The following is a 15682-nucleotide window of genomic DNA, read 5'->3' as shown; positions in this document are numbered from 1 at the left end:
ACATATACGATATATTATAAATCACTATAGACATTATACCTAACTGAAAACGTACTCAAAATGTCTGTTTATTGTTTTTTTTCAATGATATAGTAATTACAAATGATACAAATGTATTCATTATACATTAATATATATGTCCTACACGAATTATTTTAAAGTTGAAATTTTATGGCGTAATACGTTTAGGATCACGAGGGAACATCGAGACTTTTCTAATGTTGTCTAAGCCAAGATATAACATAACAACACGCTCCAATCCAATACCACCACCAGCATGAGGAGGGCAACCATATTTAAATGCATCAATATATGATCTTATCTTTTCTATGTCTACAATTAAAAAAAAATATGTTACATTATTATTGCAAACATATAAAAATGTAAAATATTCCTACCAATTTCATGATGCTTTGCACGTTCTGTAAGAAGTTCAGGATCATGAATACGTTGCGCACCAGACATAATTTCTTCACCGCGCATGAACATGTCATAAGAATTTGATGCTTTCTATAATAAATGTAACATATTTAATGTATTATTGTAACGCATTATTCTAAAAATGGGTATTCTAAGAGCTTACCGGATTATTTGGATCTGGCATGGTATAAAACGGTCTTACTGCCAATGGATAATTATCCAAGATGTAAAAATCCGTATCGTACTAGAAGTAAGACAATATTGAGAAAAGTAGATTCATATCTACAAATACTATTTTAAAGAAAAACCCACTTTTGCTTTAACAAGTTTGCCTAACAATTTTTCATCCGGCGTAGATAAATCATCTTCTTCGCCCAAAGTTACACCAGCTTCCGATAATAATTCAATAGCATCCTTAAATTCTAATTTCAAAGGCGGATCTAAAAATTTAAATGGTTCGACATTATACTGCTGACGTACAGCCTCAATTTCAGCAGCGTAACTGAAATTAAATATAAGATTAGTATTTTACAATTACAGAAAAAGTATTTTACATCTTTTAGTCAACTTTACTAACTTGTCACGGAGACCTTTAAACATCTCTACAAATAACTGTCCAATAGTATCAACTACTTCATGATAATGGTATTTAAATGCCATTTCTAAATCGAGACCGACGAATTCTGTCAAATGTCTATGAGTATTTGAATCTTCAGCTCTAAAAACTAAGAAATTCCCATACATAATAACATATTTCCAAAAAACGAAATGAAAGAATTAAATTTTTTAAATTAAACATTACCTGCTCCTGTTGTAAAAACTTTATCAAAGTCAGCAGCTATTGCCATTTGTTTGTAAAGTTGTGGAGACTGTGCTAAATAAGCATTTCCTTTAAAATATGATACTGTGAATACATTTGCACCACCTTCACTTGCAGCAGATATAATTTTTGGTGTATGAATTTCAACAAATCCCTATAAACAAAAATGTGTGAATAAAATTCTATATGCTGTTTATGATTTTGTAAAATTTATTACTTTTCTGACAACCTACTTTACTTGTAAGTATATCTCTGAATAATTTACAGACACCTGCTTCTATTCTATATATAGCCTGATTAGCAGGAGTCCTTAAATCCAAGACTCTATTATCTAATCTAGTATCTTGATTCACTTTTATGTTCAAAGCATTATCATCGGCTTCCCCTACAGGTCTTGAAGCATCTTCAATTTGTAAAGGCAATTGTGGTTTTGCAACACTTATTACAAAAACTTTTTCAATGTGAACTTCAACATCTTTTTGAGTACATGACTCAATTTTGGAAGGAACACATTTTACAACTGCTTCTACATCCACGATAGATTCTTTGGTAATGCTACAAAATAATTTTGTAAAATAAAAAGTAACATTAATTTTTATTAACTCATTTACACCACTTACTTGGATATAAATTTAATCATTTGTTTGCTGACTTTTTCATTGACTGCAACTAAACCTTGTATTGTATAAGATTGCTGTCTTAGAACGATAAAACACTGTTTACCTATAAGGGAGAAATATTTAATTTGATTATATAAATATTAAATGTTCTTGCTTTATTTTTAAATGATATACCTTTAGCACGACTAGTATGTAAACGTCCCCTTAACCATATAGTCTGATTTTCTAAATTGGGATTCAAATTTTTAACATCAGTAAATTTCCTTTCTGTGTGTTTTTCTTTACTCTGTATTAATCCTATTTCTCCATATTTCCCAACTGATATATCCTCTTCTTGAACTGCATCTTGTTGTGCTTGCTATATATATAAATCAAAAATGCTTTGTTGAAAGCCTATACATCAAACTTTAGAAAATAATTTTTTTTTATTAAAATATGTAATGATTTAACTTACAATCTGAGCTTTACGTTCAGCTTTCTTTGCTGCTTTTTCTGCTTCTCTTTGCTGTTTCTTAAGAGCCTTCTTAGAAAGCTCATCGCTTAAGAAAGAAAAATAGAGAAACTCAAAAACATAATTTTGAAATAACTGTCTTTTAAAAATAATAATTTATCTTACCTCTCTGTAGTTAGATTAGCACGTTTATCTTCTTTCATCTACAAATGTAATGCAATACCATATTAGTTTAACAAAATATATGGTTAAGTATATTATATAAAGAAAAAATAGAATAGATACAGAAAGAGTAAAAATAAACGTTTGCTTAAAATTACAACCTGAAATTTATTAAATTGAAAATACGCACCTTTATTTTATTCAAACTTGAAAATAGCACGTAATTAATGACAAATTGGCAATACTTTTCTTATCACATACGAGTAGAGGTTATCTACATTGACTACATTAAATACATATATATGCAAGCTAATAGAAATCAAAGATAAAGCATTAAAAAGAGCAGCAAGAATCATAAACTAGTAATGAAGTGTATAAAGGAAAGAGAGAGAAACTGAGGAAATGACCAAGAAGGGAAAAGAGCAAGAAAGAGAAAAAAGGGACTAGAAGAGGTGAGAAATGGAGGGACGCAGATAGAAGCAAGAGAAGAGCAAAAGGATGACAGCAGACCAAATTTTAGAAGAAAGAAGAAAGAGAGAAGCAGAAGAGAAAGGGAATCCAAATATAACATACATTACAGAAATATCGCCAAAGAAGAGTTACCAAAATACTTAGAAGGGAGGATGAAATGAAAGGACAGAAAAATATTAGCAAGATTCAGATGTGGAAACGAGACCAAAGCAAGGGATACTGGAAAGAAGAGGGAGAAAAAAGATGCAGATTATGTAGAAGGAAAGAAGAAGACCTGAGACATGTAATAGAAGAATGTGGAATAACGAGAAGACTAAAGGACATAGGAAAAACACTAAATGATACTGGAGAAGGTTTAACAGAAATAAAAGCAATAACAGAGAGGAGAAGGGCAATACAAGACGGGAAGGAACGACAGGAAGGAAGCACAGCAAGGAGGCAAAAGCCCAAAGTTGCAACAGTTTTTAGTCATTAGTTGTTAATTTTTAGTTTTTAATTTTAGCTTTTAGAGATAGAATAATTAAGGGAGTGCAATATAATAGAGTGGATAAGAGGGGAGATAGACATATAAGAAGCGAAACAGGTATAAGAGATGTAAAATCGAAAGTTAGTCCAAAACCGAAAGGCACGGACTAAGCAATAATACAATAATAAAATAAATACATATATACTTATTAAAAAATTTGCCGGAAGTGCACCTCCCAAATGCGTTCCGAAATTTACCATTTTTTAAAGATAAGTTTTAAGTAACAAGGATACAAAGATATTATATAATTCCGAAACGTTGTTCATTCAACATTTACGTTTTTAAATAAATGATTAATTAGAATATTATATCATAAAATTTTTATTATAAATGTCCAGACGAAGATCATGATTGTCGAGTGCCAAATGATTTGTATTTCTAAGAATAAAAGAAGGATAAGGGGACAAACTGTAAATTAACTTTATTTTCTTATGTCGATAATTTGTAAAGACGTCTTGTTAAAAGATTATTAAAATATAAATTCCTTAATGTAAAACAAAAAGATCTTTATCTAGTCTATGACATTAACAAGATTTAGGTGAGGAATATGTTAGAGAAGATGAGCTCGCATCGCAATCTCTTTTTAAATATAGAATTAAAAGTTCGAATTCAAGAAACAATCATTTTTGCTCCACCGTCTGCAGAATCCAATAAAATAGATACTTGTTCTTCTGGAGATATTGGTACAGAATCTCTAATTAATGGCCTTTCATTGGTTTTCACTGTTGCTTGTTGCTCAGATTTTAAAGTTTTCACAGCACTTTGCATAGCATCATTCCAGTTTCCCAAGCCCAGTCTTTTATTACCTGAAAAAACAGGAGCTCGAGATTTGCGAGCGAGCATCACCTTACCACAGGATATTAAAACAAATAACAAGAAATAAGTGCAGTGGAATTTTTATATCTACAATCATCTAATGAATCTTTTTAATAATTTCTTTTGTTATCTACATATATAACGTTGAAGATCATATTACATATGATAGGTATGAAAAAATATTTTGCCGTCTTTATTTCTTACTTTTCAGTTTGTCTGATGAATCATCAAATGATGGATCTTGAATATTTAGCATCAAGCCATTACCACTAAGATACAAACGATTGGGAGAATTAGCAATCTAAAACAAAAATTACGTTTATCATATAATTTTTCGATAATTCATTACAAAAAACAGAATTTTTCTATAATTACCGTGCGAGAAATGTTTTGTGCTGCACGGATTTTTCGTAATTTTAAATAACCTGGGTTTTGACTAAGAGCCAAGCCAAGGTACACTGGAGTTAAGGATATTTCCATTCAGAAAGAATATATGCAACATTATAATTATTTATATTGTTTTTTAAAGGATATCATTTTGGCAGCTTCTGCTTCACCCTCTGCTTGAACAATTTTTTGTTGTTTCTCCTGTTTTGCTTTTTCTACAAAGAACGCAGCTCTTTGCGCCTCCTGTTGAGCAACTTGCTTAGATTCTACAGCAGCTGTATATTCTTTACCAAAACTTAATTCAGTTATTGACACATCATCTAAGACAATATTAAAATCTTTAGCACGTTCAGTTAATTCTTTTCTTACTAAATTTGAAACCTGTTGTCTCTGCGTAATTAGCTGAGATGCATTAAACTTTGCTACAACTGATTTTAATACTTCATTACAAATACTTGGCAAAACCTAAAACACAAACGATTATATTTCAATAACAATTTTATTGAAATTTTAATATGAAAATATTTTGATATTTTACTCCAACCTTTTCATCATAATCAAGACCTAAATGACGATACATTGCTGGTAACATAGTTGCATCAGGACGAGACAGCACACGAAGAGAAATATTGACCATTTGTAAATCTTTGGAGCCTGTAGGGGAAGATAATTTCCTAGGCCTACTTCTAATGTCGTAAATAATTGGCCAATGAAACCATGGAATACGAAAATGAAGACCTTCGGTTAATATATCTTGTTGAATTCCTCCCAAACGAGAGAATATAATTGCTCTATGACCAGCTTCCACTGAAATAAGACATAATCATATAACTACAAATGTTTAAAAGCAAATGTTTTTTGCTTTGAATTTTATTTTTTTCATTAGCTTTTTTATCAAATTATATATATATACATATCGATAATAATTTGTTTATATTACTTATAATATATAAATATTCATTTTTTCTTCTTTCTTTAGTAAATTACGTAAACCAAACCTGTATACATAGATTTCCAAAAGCCATAACCCGTCATACCGACCGCTGCAAGGCATGAAGCGGCAATTCCTATACCATTAGGAGCTTTAGGCAATTTAAATTCGTTCATTTTATTGTATAATATTATTTACTGCAATTATGTCTATATTTTCTCACGATGACCTAAAAATTAATAATTTCTAACAAATATATTGTACTTCGAGATCAAAAATGCAATAACGATCTTTGAGAAATGCTAAGCACGAGCCGGGATTCACAGTAAAGGACGATATCACAGAAAGCTTACATACTTACAAACCATAAGGTGGCTATACTATATGCATATGATTTGTCCCCTATGAAGCCTTATTTTCAAGTGACGATAACGAAGAATATTATCGTTTATTGCAATAGATAAAACATTAAATTTTCTAGTCTTCGCTACTGTCTCATCAATAAAATAATTTACTTAGTAATAAGTAAAAAATAATATCGGTATGAAAGACATATATAATCTATAATTGCTGACTAGACTAACACTAGTCAGCAATAGTTATAATCGCAGCAATCAAATTTTGTTTACGTTTACTATCTCGTCTTGTTAGACAGACTATAGAAATCATATGTCCCAATATGAGATAATTCTTTTAACTTTTATCTAATCGAATTACTTATATTACGCAATTTTGTCTAAGCCAAATAGTCAGAATAAATACTATAAAAAGACACATAATTTATATCTCTGTTCTATACTTCAACATCTATGTATGTACGTTTAGAATTTAGAATTACGAATATAGTCACATGAACATGGCGCTGTGTTATATGAGGTAGTGAACTGTCGCTGAACTTTTTTAACAAATTTTGTTGTATTTAATAAGACTAATGTTAAAAATTGTTTTTGTTTAGATTGCTTTGCCGGCGAAGCATCAATTCTTGTACTTTCCGGAATGTATATACCTCCAGGTAACTTATTATATAATGTGTAACCTTCGCTCTATTTAAATGTCATTTATGCTTTTTATAAATGAAATTATGAAAGTAATTTTCTAGCTCACGAAATGTTGCCATATCTAAACCACTGTTCACGGGAAGTACAATTTGCGAAACTCATGATGAGAAAAACATGCGCCTTAAGAGACCCATGTCACCACATTTGTCCATTTACCAAATTCAATTAACAGCTTTTCTTTCAATTACACATCGTACAACAGGCATGATATTATCAAGTTATGCCATGCTGCTTGGTATAGGTAAAATTATTATTTATCTCTGCAGAATAAAGCTAGAAATAAAAATCTGTAAACAAATAATTTTTGTTGTAATTGCAGGAACATTACTTATCCCAGGTGGTATTCCTTGCCTCATAGAAATCATTACAAATTTAGGTTTGTCTGCACCTGTTCTTTTCACGGGAAAAACTTTGCTTGCTTTACCTGCTACGTATCATGTATTTAATGGATTTCGTCACTTGGTAGTTAAAGTTTCTTAAAAACTATTGGATTTATATATGTTTTTAATTAATATTTTTTGTTACTAATAAAATCTTGTTTATAGGCTTGGGATTTAGGAATGTTTCTTTCAATTAAGGAAGTGTATTGTACTGGTTATGCGGTAATTGCATTATCAACAATTTCTGCTATTGCTCTTGCTGCAATGTAAATTTAAATAATTATATTGTCACATTGTGATGTAATTTCTATCGAAAATTAATTGTACTGTTAGATTAATGTGTTCCATCTTGTACTTTCGAAATTATATCTAATTTATGACAAAAACCAAAAGTAGACATTATTAGTAATTAATTTACAATAGTAAATACAAAATAATTTACGAATGTATGAACTGATTTAAAAATTATATTTTAATATATGCAAATATGTGAATAAATATATCACACAAAACCTTCAAGAGATGAATCGATAAATTTTTTGTAAATTGCCATAAATCGTGCGACAAATGCTTCTAAATGGAAAATTGGTTTTGATCCTCTGTGCATTCTATGTTCATATTCTGCTGCAACTGTTGCAATTTCAATTTTTAGCTGAAGATCACAATTTTTTATACATTCTTGTAAAAGACCCTTAAATATTAAATCACATGGTATAGCATGTGTTAATAATTCATAGAGCCTGTTTCTTATTGTAAGAAGCTTCTTTGGATTCTGTTCACTGACCATCATATTTGCTGTATTACGAATATACACTTGCCAATCTGGTTCTGTAATACTTTGGTCTGCAGTAAATGGATATCTAAAAATAAAAAGTGAATAAAGTGATATACTGTTTTAGTTAAATGTATCAAAACAAATTTACTGATGGATGAATATACTTACTGCTCAACTTTACAAGCTTCAAGCATTAATATCGCTCGTCGGAGATTTCTGCCACTACATTCAGCCAATCTTGTAGCCAGTTCATCTGGTAAAGTTAAACCTTCGCGTTTACAAATTGAATGCAAAATATCTTTTATATCTGATATTGATGGTGCTGGAACTCTAATCCCTAAACATCGTGATCTGATAGCTGGCAGAACACGAGATGTTGAATTTGCACAAAGTATTAGCCTACATGTAGTGACATATTTCTCCATTGTTCTTCGAAGAGCATGTTGTGCCTCTTTTGTAAGTTGATCCACATTAGTCAGTAATACCACTAATAAAAAATTATGGTTATTAAAGAATGCATAAAATTAAATAATGATCAATTGTTAAATAAAACTTGAAAATTTACCTTTAAATTCTTTTTGTCCACTGGGATCTATTTGATGAGTTTGAGCTGTTGTTTTTACCAAGTCCATCACTACTATCCTATCATGTATACCAACATCGCTTGGGTTTACTTCAATGTGATAGTTGCTACTTATTGTTGTTATCTCTAGCTTCTTCTTGGAAGGTGTCTGAAATCATAAAGTTATCATTTTCAGAATCAAACTAAATATATAAAAATATACCTTACTTCAAATGTCATAGTTTCCATTCTTAATCTGTCAACACCACTTCCATATAATTCTCTTATGATACACATTATACGGGTCTTTTTTCCTGCCCCTGATGGTCCATAAACTAATAAATGTGGAAAATCTCCTTTTTGTATCTAAAATTAATAGTATAAGTCATTTGAATTCATTTATATTTAATGATATTACAAATAAAATAAATAACGTCATATAACTTCCAGTATAACCTATTTTCTAACTTACTATTTACTGAACATACTTTAATTATATTTTAAGGCAATATTACCATGTTTTTTAAATATTCCGCTTGTTCTTTATGATAATCCAATTTTCCAAGTACTGTTGGGCGATATTTATCTACCCAGAGACTCATATTTGCTTGAAGAATGTAGAAAACAAGTGTTGTTATTTGAATTCCACTTAATTGAAGACGTAATAAATGATTATTAAATATTATATTAAAAGTATAAACACATTTCGAACATTTACTTGATTAATTATCAGTAATTTTTTTCTTTTACTTATGTATATGTGTATAATTCTAAACAAAAGATTAAATGATCCCGGTACATATTGCTTCTATGACGCTATGAAGTAACGAATTAAAAAGCGCGCGAAACTGTGAGCTATTGTTTTACTCTTCTTACGACCCTATAATTAGGGTATATACATTAGATGTATTTTTGTAAAATTAGATCAATAGATCTAAATGGAGTAATAAACAATTCCATTTCAACTTTTAATTAAATTTTATCTTTTATTTGTATATTTTATTATACAATATATGTTTATTTCTAATAAAAAATTAACACACTTTGGTAGACACATTGTAAAAAACAGATAAGTATTATCGACAATGAAATAATTACATACTCCAAGAGTATGTAGATTTTGTAAAAGTGAAATTACATACGAAGTAAACTTAATCATAGTATCATATTTAAAAGATCATTACTAATAATGGCAGTGTGAAGATGCTATGATATGCACTAATAATATAATTTATATGCACATATAAATCAACGAAGACTGTTATCATGTAAAATGAAGTGAATTTTTCATTTAAAACTACAATCACATACAATCAAACACAATTAAACACAATCAGATTTTTTATATAAGGTTAAGTTTGGTTGATAAAATAGAATGAACTCAATTTTGAAATGAGATTTGAATAGTAGATTCTTAAATGTTTAGAAATAAAGTTGAAGTAAATTAGCTTACTTCAACAGAAGATAGGGTAGAATATTTCAGATTTCATTATCACATGCTTTCAAGGATATGTACAAGATACACAACATATGTGTACTACATTAATATTTTAAGTGCAAATTAAATTAATATTGTATAGTGCACCAATATGTAAATGCTATTAATTCACAGAATCATTTTGATTATAGAAAATATATAATCTTATCTCAAGTAATAATTCCATGAAATTTGCAACAATTTATAAGTACATTTACTTAAATTATATCATGCAAGCAGGTCGCATGATTTATAATTGTGACACTTTGGATAAATGTATTGTCCAATATTTTTTCTTTTGTCTTGGATATATACAAATAATGTTTAAGACTATTAATATGACTTATACTTATTACTTAAGCTTGTTCAAAATTATATGGCCAGTAGATAAAAATAATTAGTGTATACATAAACAGTACGAAAGTAAAATATCTTGTTCACTTACATTGATTTTACTAGAGGTGCAAACTGCACATGTAACCCTACATGAAATATTTAATTGTTTACTGTATTAAAAATAAAAAATATTACGTTCGATATCTTAAAGTATATCGAATAATATATGTTTATACCCAAACACCATGTGGATTTTTACTCGTAGGTACCGCAGTCTCCAATTGTCTTGGTGAACCTATCATTTTACGCGTACTACCAGGTTTATGGGTACCTATATGTAGAAATCGATAAATTAATTAACATTTTCAGTTATATTTTAATTTAAGTCACAAATACCTTCAAATAATGATTTGACTTGTTCATCTTGACAAGCAACAGCAAGACTTTGTAAATTAGCTTCTTTCATATCCGCTACTAATCGTTCTACTTGTAATTTTTTCTCAACAATTGCTGACTCTAAACTTACTACTTCCAATTTTAATGTTTCCGCACATTGGGAAGCTAATTCAGCAGAACGTTTAGCTTGTTCTACTTCATTTTGAAGATGTTCGACTTCAGTAATGATTTTACGTTCCATTATTTGTCTTTCATCTGTTTCACGACTTATATTATGTTGTTCTATAGCAAGTTCTTCCATAACTAATCTGCAATGCAAAAGAACACAATTAACTTTGTGCTATATCAAAAAAGTTAAGCTTATAATCTTTTACCTAATTTTATTTTTGCACTGAAGTAATTCTGTTTCACAATTCGCAAGTTTTGATCTCAGTAAAGTAATTTCTGATTTTAATGTCTTTTCTTGTTGTCTAACTATTTCACTTTCTTCTTCGACATGTGCTAGTTCTTTTAACTATAAAAACAAACACTATTACAAGAAGAGTTACCAAAATACTTAGAAGGGAGGATGAAATGAAAGGACAGAAAAATATTAGCAAGATTCAGATGTGGAAACGAGACCAAAGCAAGGGATACTGGAAAGAAGAGGGAGAAAAAAGATGCAGATTATGTAGAAGGAAAGAAGAAGACCTGAGACATGTAATAGAAGAATGCGAAATAACGGAAGGACCAAAGAACACGGAAAAAGTACTAAATGAGACTGGAGAAGGACTAACAGAACTAAAAGCAATAATAGAGAAAAGAAGGGCAATACAAGACGAGGAGGAATGACAATAAGGAAGTACAGCAAGGAGGCAAAAGCTCAAAAGTTGCCATAGTTTTAGAGACAGAATAATTAAGGGAGTGCAATATAATAGAGTGGATAAAAGGGGAGGTAGATATATAAGAAGCGGAATAGGTAAAAGAGATGTAAAACCGAAAGCTCATCCAAAGCCGAAAGGAACGGACTAAGCAATAATAAAATAAAATAAAAATAAAATAATAAAAACAAACACTATTACAATCATGATAATTATACAAAGTATTGTCATATTGTATGAAATACCTGTTCTTCAATAAGACGTCCTGTAGTTTCCATGCGATTTACTTCCTGAGAAATGAAATCCATCTGATGCATTTGTTCTCTATTTTTAGTTTCCCAATACAATATTTCAGCATCAAACTGAAGATAAATTATGAAATATATGCTTACAAATTTTGTCACGATTGAATTATTAAAAATATAACTAAATATATAATTACGTAATTCGTACTTTAGTAAGATCCGCTTGCTGTGCATTAATAGTATCACGTTGTTTATTGACTAGTCTAATAAGTTCAACATAGCGTTGAGTGTAAGCAACTGTAACCATATTTTGAGTTTGACCAGATAATTGGTTTACAGATTGAGCTTGTCCTTTTGTTTCTTGAAATTCCTAAGCATACAAGAAAGATTAACAGCATTAATTGCAGTAACTATATTATTGTTATCATGATATTATGTCTACACCAACATATTGATCTAGCTATCTATATCTATGTATACCAATCTATTGAACTAGCTATCTATATTTGTGTATATATTTAAAAAATATCTTGTCTGTAGAACCTGAATAAGATTTCTCTTTAGTTTGACAGAATTACTGGAAGATGGTTGATCTTCTTTATGAACATGAGGACTTCCAATATTTGTACTAGATTGAAACTGTGATCTTCCAGGACTATTTAAATTAGGTGGTGGAGGATCTCTGTATGGGGGTAAAGTTCTTAAAGGTGGTGAAGCTGGACCTGGAGGATCCCTATATGGGGGAACTTCACGCACTTTCTTTTGTGATAAATGTGTGTTACTTTCACTGCTACTAGCACGGGTAGGAGACTGAGCTGGTTTTTGCATATTTTTTCTTATATTCAATTCCTTATTTTTTAAATGCAACGTAGGTTGAACTATGGCAACATTTTCCATCGGAATCTAAAATATAAATGTAAAATATGAAAAGATATTATACACAATTAGTTATGAGAATGCACAAATAACTTAAATATTATTTACTTCTGTATTATTTTCCATAACATGTCCATGTAATCCTCCAAACGTTAATGATTTTCTGATGTCACGATTTCTATCAAGACATCCTTGTAAGTCATCAAATTCGGAATTTGGGGTTGTGGTATTTTTAGCATCATCTTGTGCACTATTATGTTCTGAGGCAGAACTCATCACACCATTTGATCGTGTACCATGGTTTAAACGAGTTCCTAATGAACTAGAAGCCTTATTATTTTCTGGGGTAGAACGTCTTAATATCAATTGGACTTCTGAAGAATATTCTCCCCATTTCATCAGAATCTTATTAAAAAGAATTATATTATTATACAAACCCATATAAGTTATAAATTAATTATTTAAAAATTGAATGCATTAATACCTTTAAAGGATTCTCATATGGAGCTAAAAGACGCTCGTTAGTTCTCCACCTTTCTATTAAAGTAAATCTACCTGTTTGGCCCGTTGCATGGGCAAGAGCATATACTACATCCTAAAAGTTACATTTTATTATACAGACTATGCTTCTATTAAATTATTAAAGTATAGAATTCAGTGTTTAAAATTATAAATATTGCATCATCCAACACAATTGTGATATTTAAATAAACATTGCTAACCTGACATGTAGTGGTTTCTGTAACACCACATACAATACGCTGTATTCCTTCTACCCATACTTTTAGCTCCATAACGTCACCAATTTAGAATCCCAAGATTAAGCCTTTGCATTGCAAAATTTTATTCCTGCAAAAGGATAGACCACCCGTCAAACTTAAATTTACGTCGTATCATTAGAGTGAATATTTCACGCAATAAGAAAGTCAATGATTACATGTGTTCACTGATAATTATTATCAAGCTTCATTAAATAAACATGCTTGATAAAACTTAAATAATATTGCAATAATTCGTTGCTTATAACCTTAACTATATAATTATCAAAATGACAGATTTACGTCCATGTTAATGCAGAAGATAGGTAAACGCTTTTCTCTACGTTCATTAGCAGTTTGGCCACTTTGTTAGAAAATTAGGCTTTTTTAATCAATAATTAATCGATATGCACCTTTAACAGACAAATGCATTTCTTTTACATATCCTCAAATTATACAACTCATAATATTTGATACTAAATAATCAAAGAAATTTGATAAGAAACATTCAGTAGTACGCGTAATTCTAATTTTACTACATCACACAAGAGGGAGTTGAAAACCTCCGTATAGGGAAATGAGTTATTCCTTTCATATCACAATCTATTTTAATTAAGAATGTGGTTTTCCTCGTTCAGTGTTTATTGTTGACATGTGGTGAATTTTATATGATTAATTTTTTTATAATAACTTGCATATAGTTTGAAATATATTGTATAAATAAAATGCCGAAAGTACGTACGCAAAAAACAACTCGTACCCATAAAGAAGTCGCAAAACAGGGTATGATATATCTATAATATGTATTTTTCTTGTGAAGTGATTAATTTTCAATGATACATTAATTTTCCAGGAATTTTATTCAATACGAATATTGGACAACATATTCTAAAAAATCCGCTTGTTATTCAAAGTATGGTTGAAAAAGCGGCAGTTAGACCAACAGATGTTGTATTAGAAATAGGTCCAGGTACTGGTAATATGACAGTAAAATTACTGGACAAAGCTAAAAAAGTAATAGCATGTGAATTGGATGTTCGAATGGTAGCTGAGTTACAGAAACGTGTGCAAGGTACAATTTATCAGTCAAAATTACAAATTATGATAGGCGATGTCTTGAAAACAGACTTACCATTTTTTGATTTATGCGTTGCCAATATACCATATCAAATATCATCACCTTTAGTATTCAAATTACTTTTACATAGGCCACTGTTCAGGTATGTTCAGTTTGTTTAAAAATTTATTTATTGATATTTGAGAAATTATAAATTTTTAACATACAGGGAATACAAGCAGAAATGGACTTAGCACATTATTTTCTGCAGATGTGCCGTACTTATGTTTCAAAGAGAGTTTGCTGAACGTTTAGTAGCTAAACCAGGAGATAAATTATATTGTCGTTTAAGTATAAATACTCAGTTGTTAGCACGAGTGGACTTGCTTATGAAAGTAGGGAAAAACAATTTTAGACCACCACCAAAAGTAGAGTCAAATGTAGTTAGAATAGAACCACGTAATCCACCACCTCCAATTAATTACCAAGAATGGGATGGTTTAACACGAATTGCATTTGTCAGAAAAAATAAAACTCTCTCAGCAGCATTTAAGCAAACTACAGTCTTAACAATGTTGGAGAAAAATTACAAGCTTCATTGTAGTTTGAATAACAAGGTAATCAAAGATAGGTATTACAATAAGTATTATAAGAATATTAGTTTAAATGTTACAAAACTTCTTGTTTTATGATATGTAGGAAATTCCAGAGGGATTTAATATCAAGGAAATGATAAATGATATTTTACAAATAGCAGATGCAGAAAATAAACGTGCAAGAACTATGGATATAGATGATTTTATCAGGTATACAAATGTTATATGAATTATTTTAATAATCATAACTGTAAGATTAATTTTATATTAAAATTTTTAGCCTTTTACATGCGTTTAACGCGCAAGGAGTGCATTTTACATAAATCAAAATTTGATTAATGTAAAGAAAATGTGTTATGTTTTGAGAAAATGTAAGGGAAATACAGTTTTTTGAATAATTTAAAAGTATTATTTTCATTCTCTCACATTTTATACCTCAGAACATTACTTTAAAAAAAAAAAGAGGAAACAATATTATCTGTTATAAACTAATTACTTTATGATTCATACATGACATGTATAATTTTACATATAGCACTTCTAAATCTACGTACTTTACAAAAAATTATATCTGTGTAAAGTTTTAATTAAATTATTAGCTTATAACATACAAATATATTTACAAACATTCTTTGGGAATTAAAGTCATAGGGAAATATAATAAGGACTATTGTACCTTTATGAAAGTAACAGTGATATATA

The 15682-nt window shown here is 29.6% G+C and overlaps 6 protein-coding genes across 12 annotated transcripts; 2 read left to right on the top strand and 4 right to left on the bottom strand.

Annotated features, from left to right (window-relative positions):
• Positions 1 to 44: 44 nt before the first annotated feature.
• On the bottom strand, positions 45 to 3114 carry LOC117243356 (aspartate--tRNA ligase, cytoplasmic). 2 transcript variants are annotated; one of them, XM_033510761.1, is made up of 12 exons: positions 3047 to 3114; positions 2477 to 2514; positions 2315 to 2399; positions 2035 to 2218; positions 1861 to 1963; positions 1474 to 1795; positions 1223 to 1394; positions 998 to 1145; positions 733 to 922; positions 584 to 664; positions 399 to 510; positions 45 to 333 (listed from the first exon to the last, which is right to left on the bottom strand). In XM_033510761.1, exons 2-12 carry the CDS (start codon positions 2512 to 2514, stop codon positions 170 to 172), a joined length of 1599 nt encoding a protein of 532 aa, XP_033366652.1. In that variant the 5' UTR covers positions 3047 to 3114; the 3' UTR covers positions 45 to 169. The 2 variants fall into 2 exon arrangements, with proteins under 2 accessions (XP_033366652.1, XP_033366651.1); XM_033510760.1 differs by lacking the exon at positions 3047 to 3114 and adding an exon at positions 2664 to 2816 and having other exon boundaries at positions 51 to 333.
• An 847-nt stretch (positions 3115 to 3961) lies between these two features.
• Positions 3962 to 6087, bottom strand: LOC117243366 (prohibitin-2). Of its 2 annotated transcripts, none has more exons than XM_033510791.1 (7): positions 5962 to 6087; positions 5672 to 5833; positions 5218 to 5480; positions 4821 to 5138; positions 4662 to 4739; positions 4491 to 4587; positions 3962 to 4276 (listed from the first exon to the last, which is right to left on the bottom strand). In XM_033510791.1, exons 2-7 carry the CDS (start codon positions 5778 to 5780, stop codon positions 4080 to 4082), a joined length of 1062 nt encoding a protein of 353 aa, XP_033366682.1. In that variant the 5' UTR covers positions 5781 to 5833; positions 5962 to 6087; the 3' UTR covers positions 3962 to 4079. The 2 variants fall into 2 exon arrangements, with proteins under 2 accessions (XP_033366682.1, XP_033366684.1); XM_033510793.1 differs by having other exon boundaries at positions 5966 to 6087.
• Positions 6088 to 6187: 100 nt separating this feature from the next.
• On the top strand, positions 6188 to 7569 carry LOC117243380 (succinate dehydrogenase cytochrome b560 subunit, mitochondrial-like). The gene is made up of 5 exons (XM_033510816.1): positions 6188 to 6480; positions 6560 to 6616; positions 6704 to 6903; positions 6982 to 7124; positions 7208 to 7569. The coding sequence occupies exons 1-5, from the start codon at positions 6455 to 6457 to the stop codon at positions 7310 to 7312; spliced, it is 531 nt and encodes a 176-aa protein (XP_033366707.1). The 5' UTR covers positions 6188 to 6454; the 3' UTR covers positions 7313 to 7569.
• LOC117243365 (replication factor C subunit 3) lies at positions 7494 to 9274 on the bottom strand. The gene is made up of 5 exons (XM_033510790.1): positions 8895 to 9274; positions 8608 to 8745; positions 8383 to 8548; positions 7986 to 8304; positions 7494 to 7902 (listed from the first exon to the last, which is right to left on the bottom strand). The coding sequence occupies exons 1-5, from the start codon at positions 8979 to 8981 to the stop codon at positions 7545 to 7547; spliced, it is 1068 nt and encodes a 355-aa protein (XP_033366681.1). The 5' UTR covers positions 8982 to 9274; the 3' UTR covers positions 7494 to 7544.
• A 187-nt stretch (positions 9275 to 9461) lies between these two features.
• Positions 9462 to 13866, bottom strand: LOC117243349 (ras association domain-containing protein 8). 5 transcript variants are annotated; one of them, XM_033510747.1, is made up of 10 exons: positions 13741 to 13866; positions 13292 to 13418; positions 13054 to 13164; positions 12678 to 12974; positions 12237 to 12596; positions 11902 to 12063; positions 11694 to 11810; positions 10963 to 11102; positions 10589 to 10896; positions 9462 to 10523 (listed from the first exon to the last, which is right to left on the bottom strand). In XM_033510747.1, the coding sequence occupies exons 2-10, from the start codon at positions 13361 to 13363 to the stop codon at positions 10423 to 10425; spliced, it is 1668 nt and encodes a 555-aa protein (XP_033366638.1). In that variant the 5' UTR covers positions 13364 to 13418; positions 13741 to 13866; the 3' UTR covers positions 9462 to 10422. The 5 variants fall into 5 exon arrangements, with proteins under 5 accessions (XP_033366638.1, XP_033366639.1, XP_033366636.1 ...); XM_033510748.1 differs by lacking the exon at positions 13741 to 13866 and adding an exon at positions 13597 to 13734; XM_033510745.1 differs by lacking the exon at positions 13741 to 13866 and adding an exon at positions 13507 to 13660.
• LOC117243370 (probable dimethyladenosine transferase) lies at positions 13865 to 15385 on the top strand. The gene is made up of 5 exons (XM_033510797.1): positions 13865 to 14110; positions 14181 to 14547; positions 14656 to 15001; positions 15084 to 15190; positions 15261 to 15385. Exons 1-5 carry the CDS (start codon positions 14053 to 14055, stop codon positions 15301 to 15303), a joined length of 921 nt encoding a protein of 306 aa, XP_033366688.1. The 5' UTR covers positions 13865 to 14052; the 3' UTR covers positions 15304 to 15385.
• Positions 15386 to 15682: the final 297 nt, after the last annotated feature.

Source organism: Bombus vosnesenskii, unplaced genomic scaffold (assembly GCF_011952255.1).
Source record: "Bombus vosnesenskii isolate JDL3184/JDL3185 unplaced genomic scaffold, Bvos_JDL3184-5_v1.1 scf7180000013265, whole genome shotgun sequence".
NCBI classification, from domain to species: domain Eukaryota; kingdom Metazoa; phylum Arthropoda; class Insecta; order Hymenoptera; family Apidae; genus Bombus; species Bombus vosnesenskii.
The sequence above is the reverse complement of the archived record's forward strand: the minus strand, read 5'-3'. Positions and strand labels throughout refer to the sequence as shown.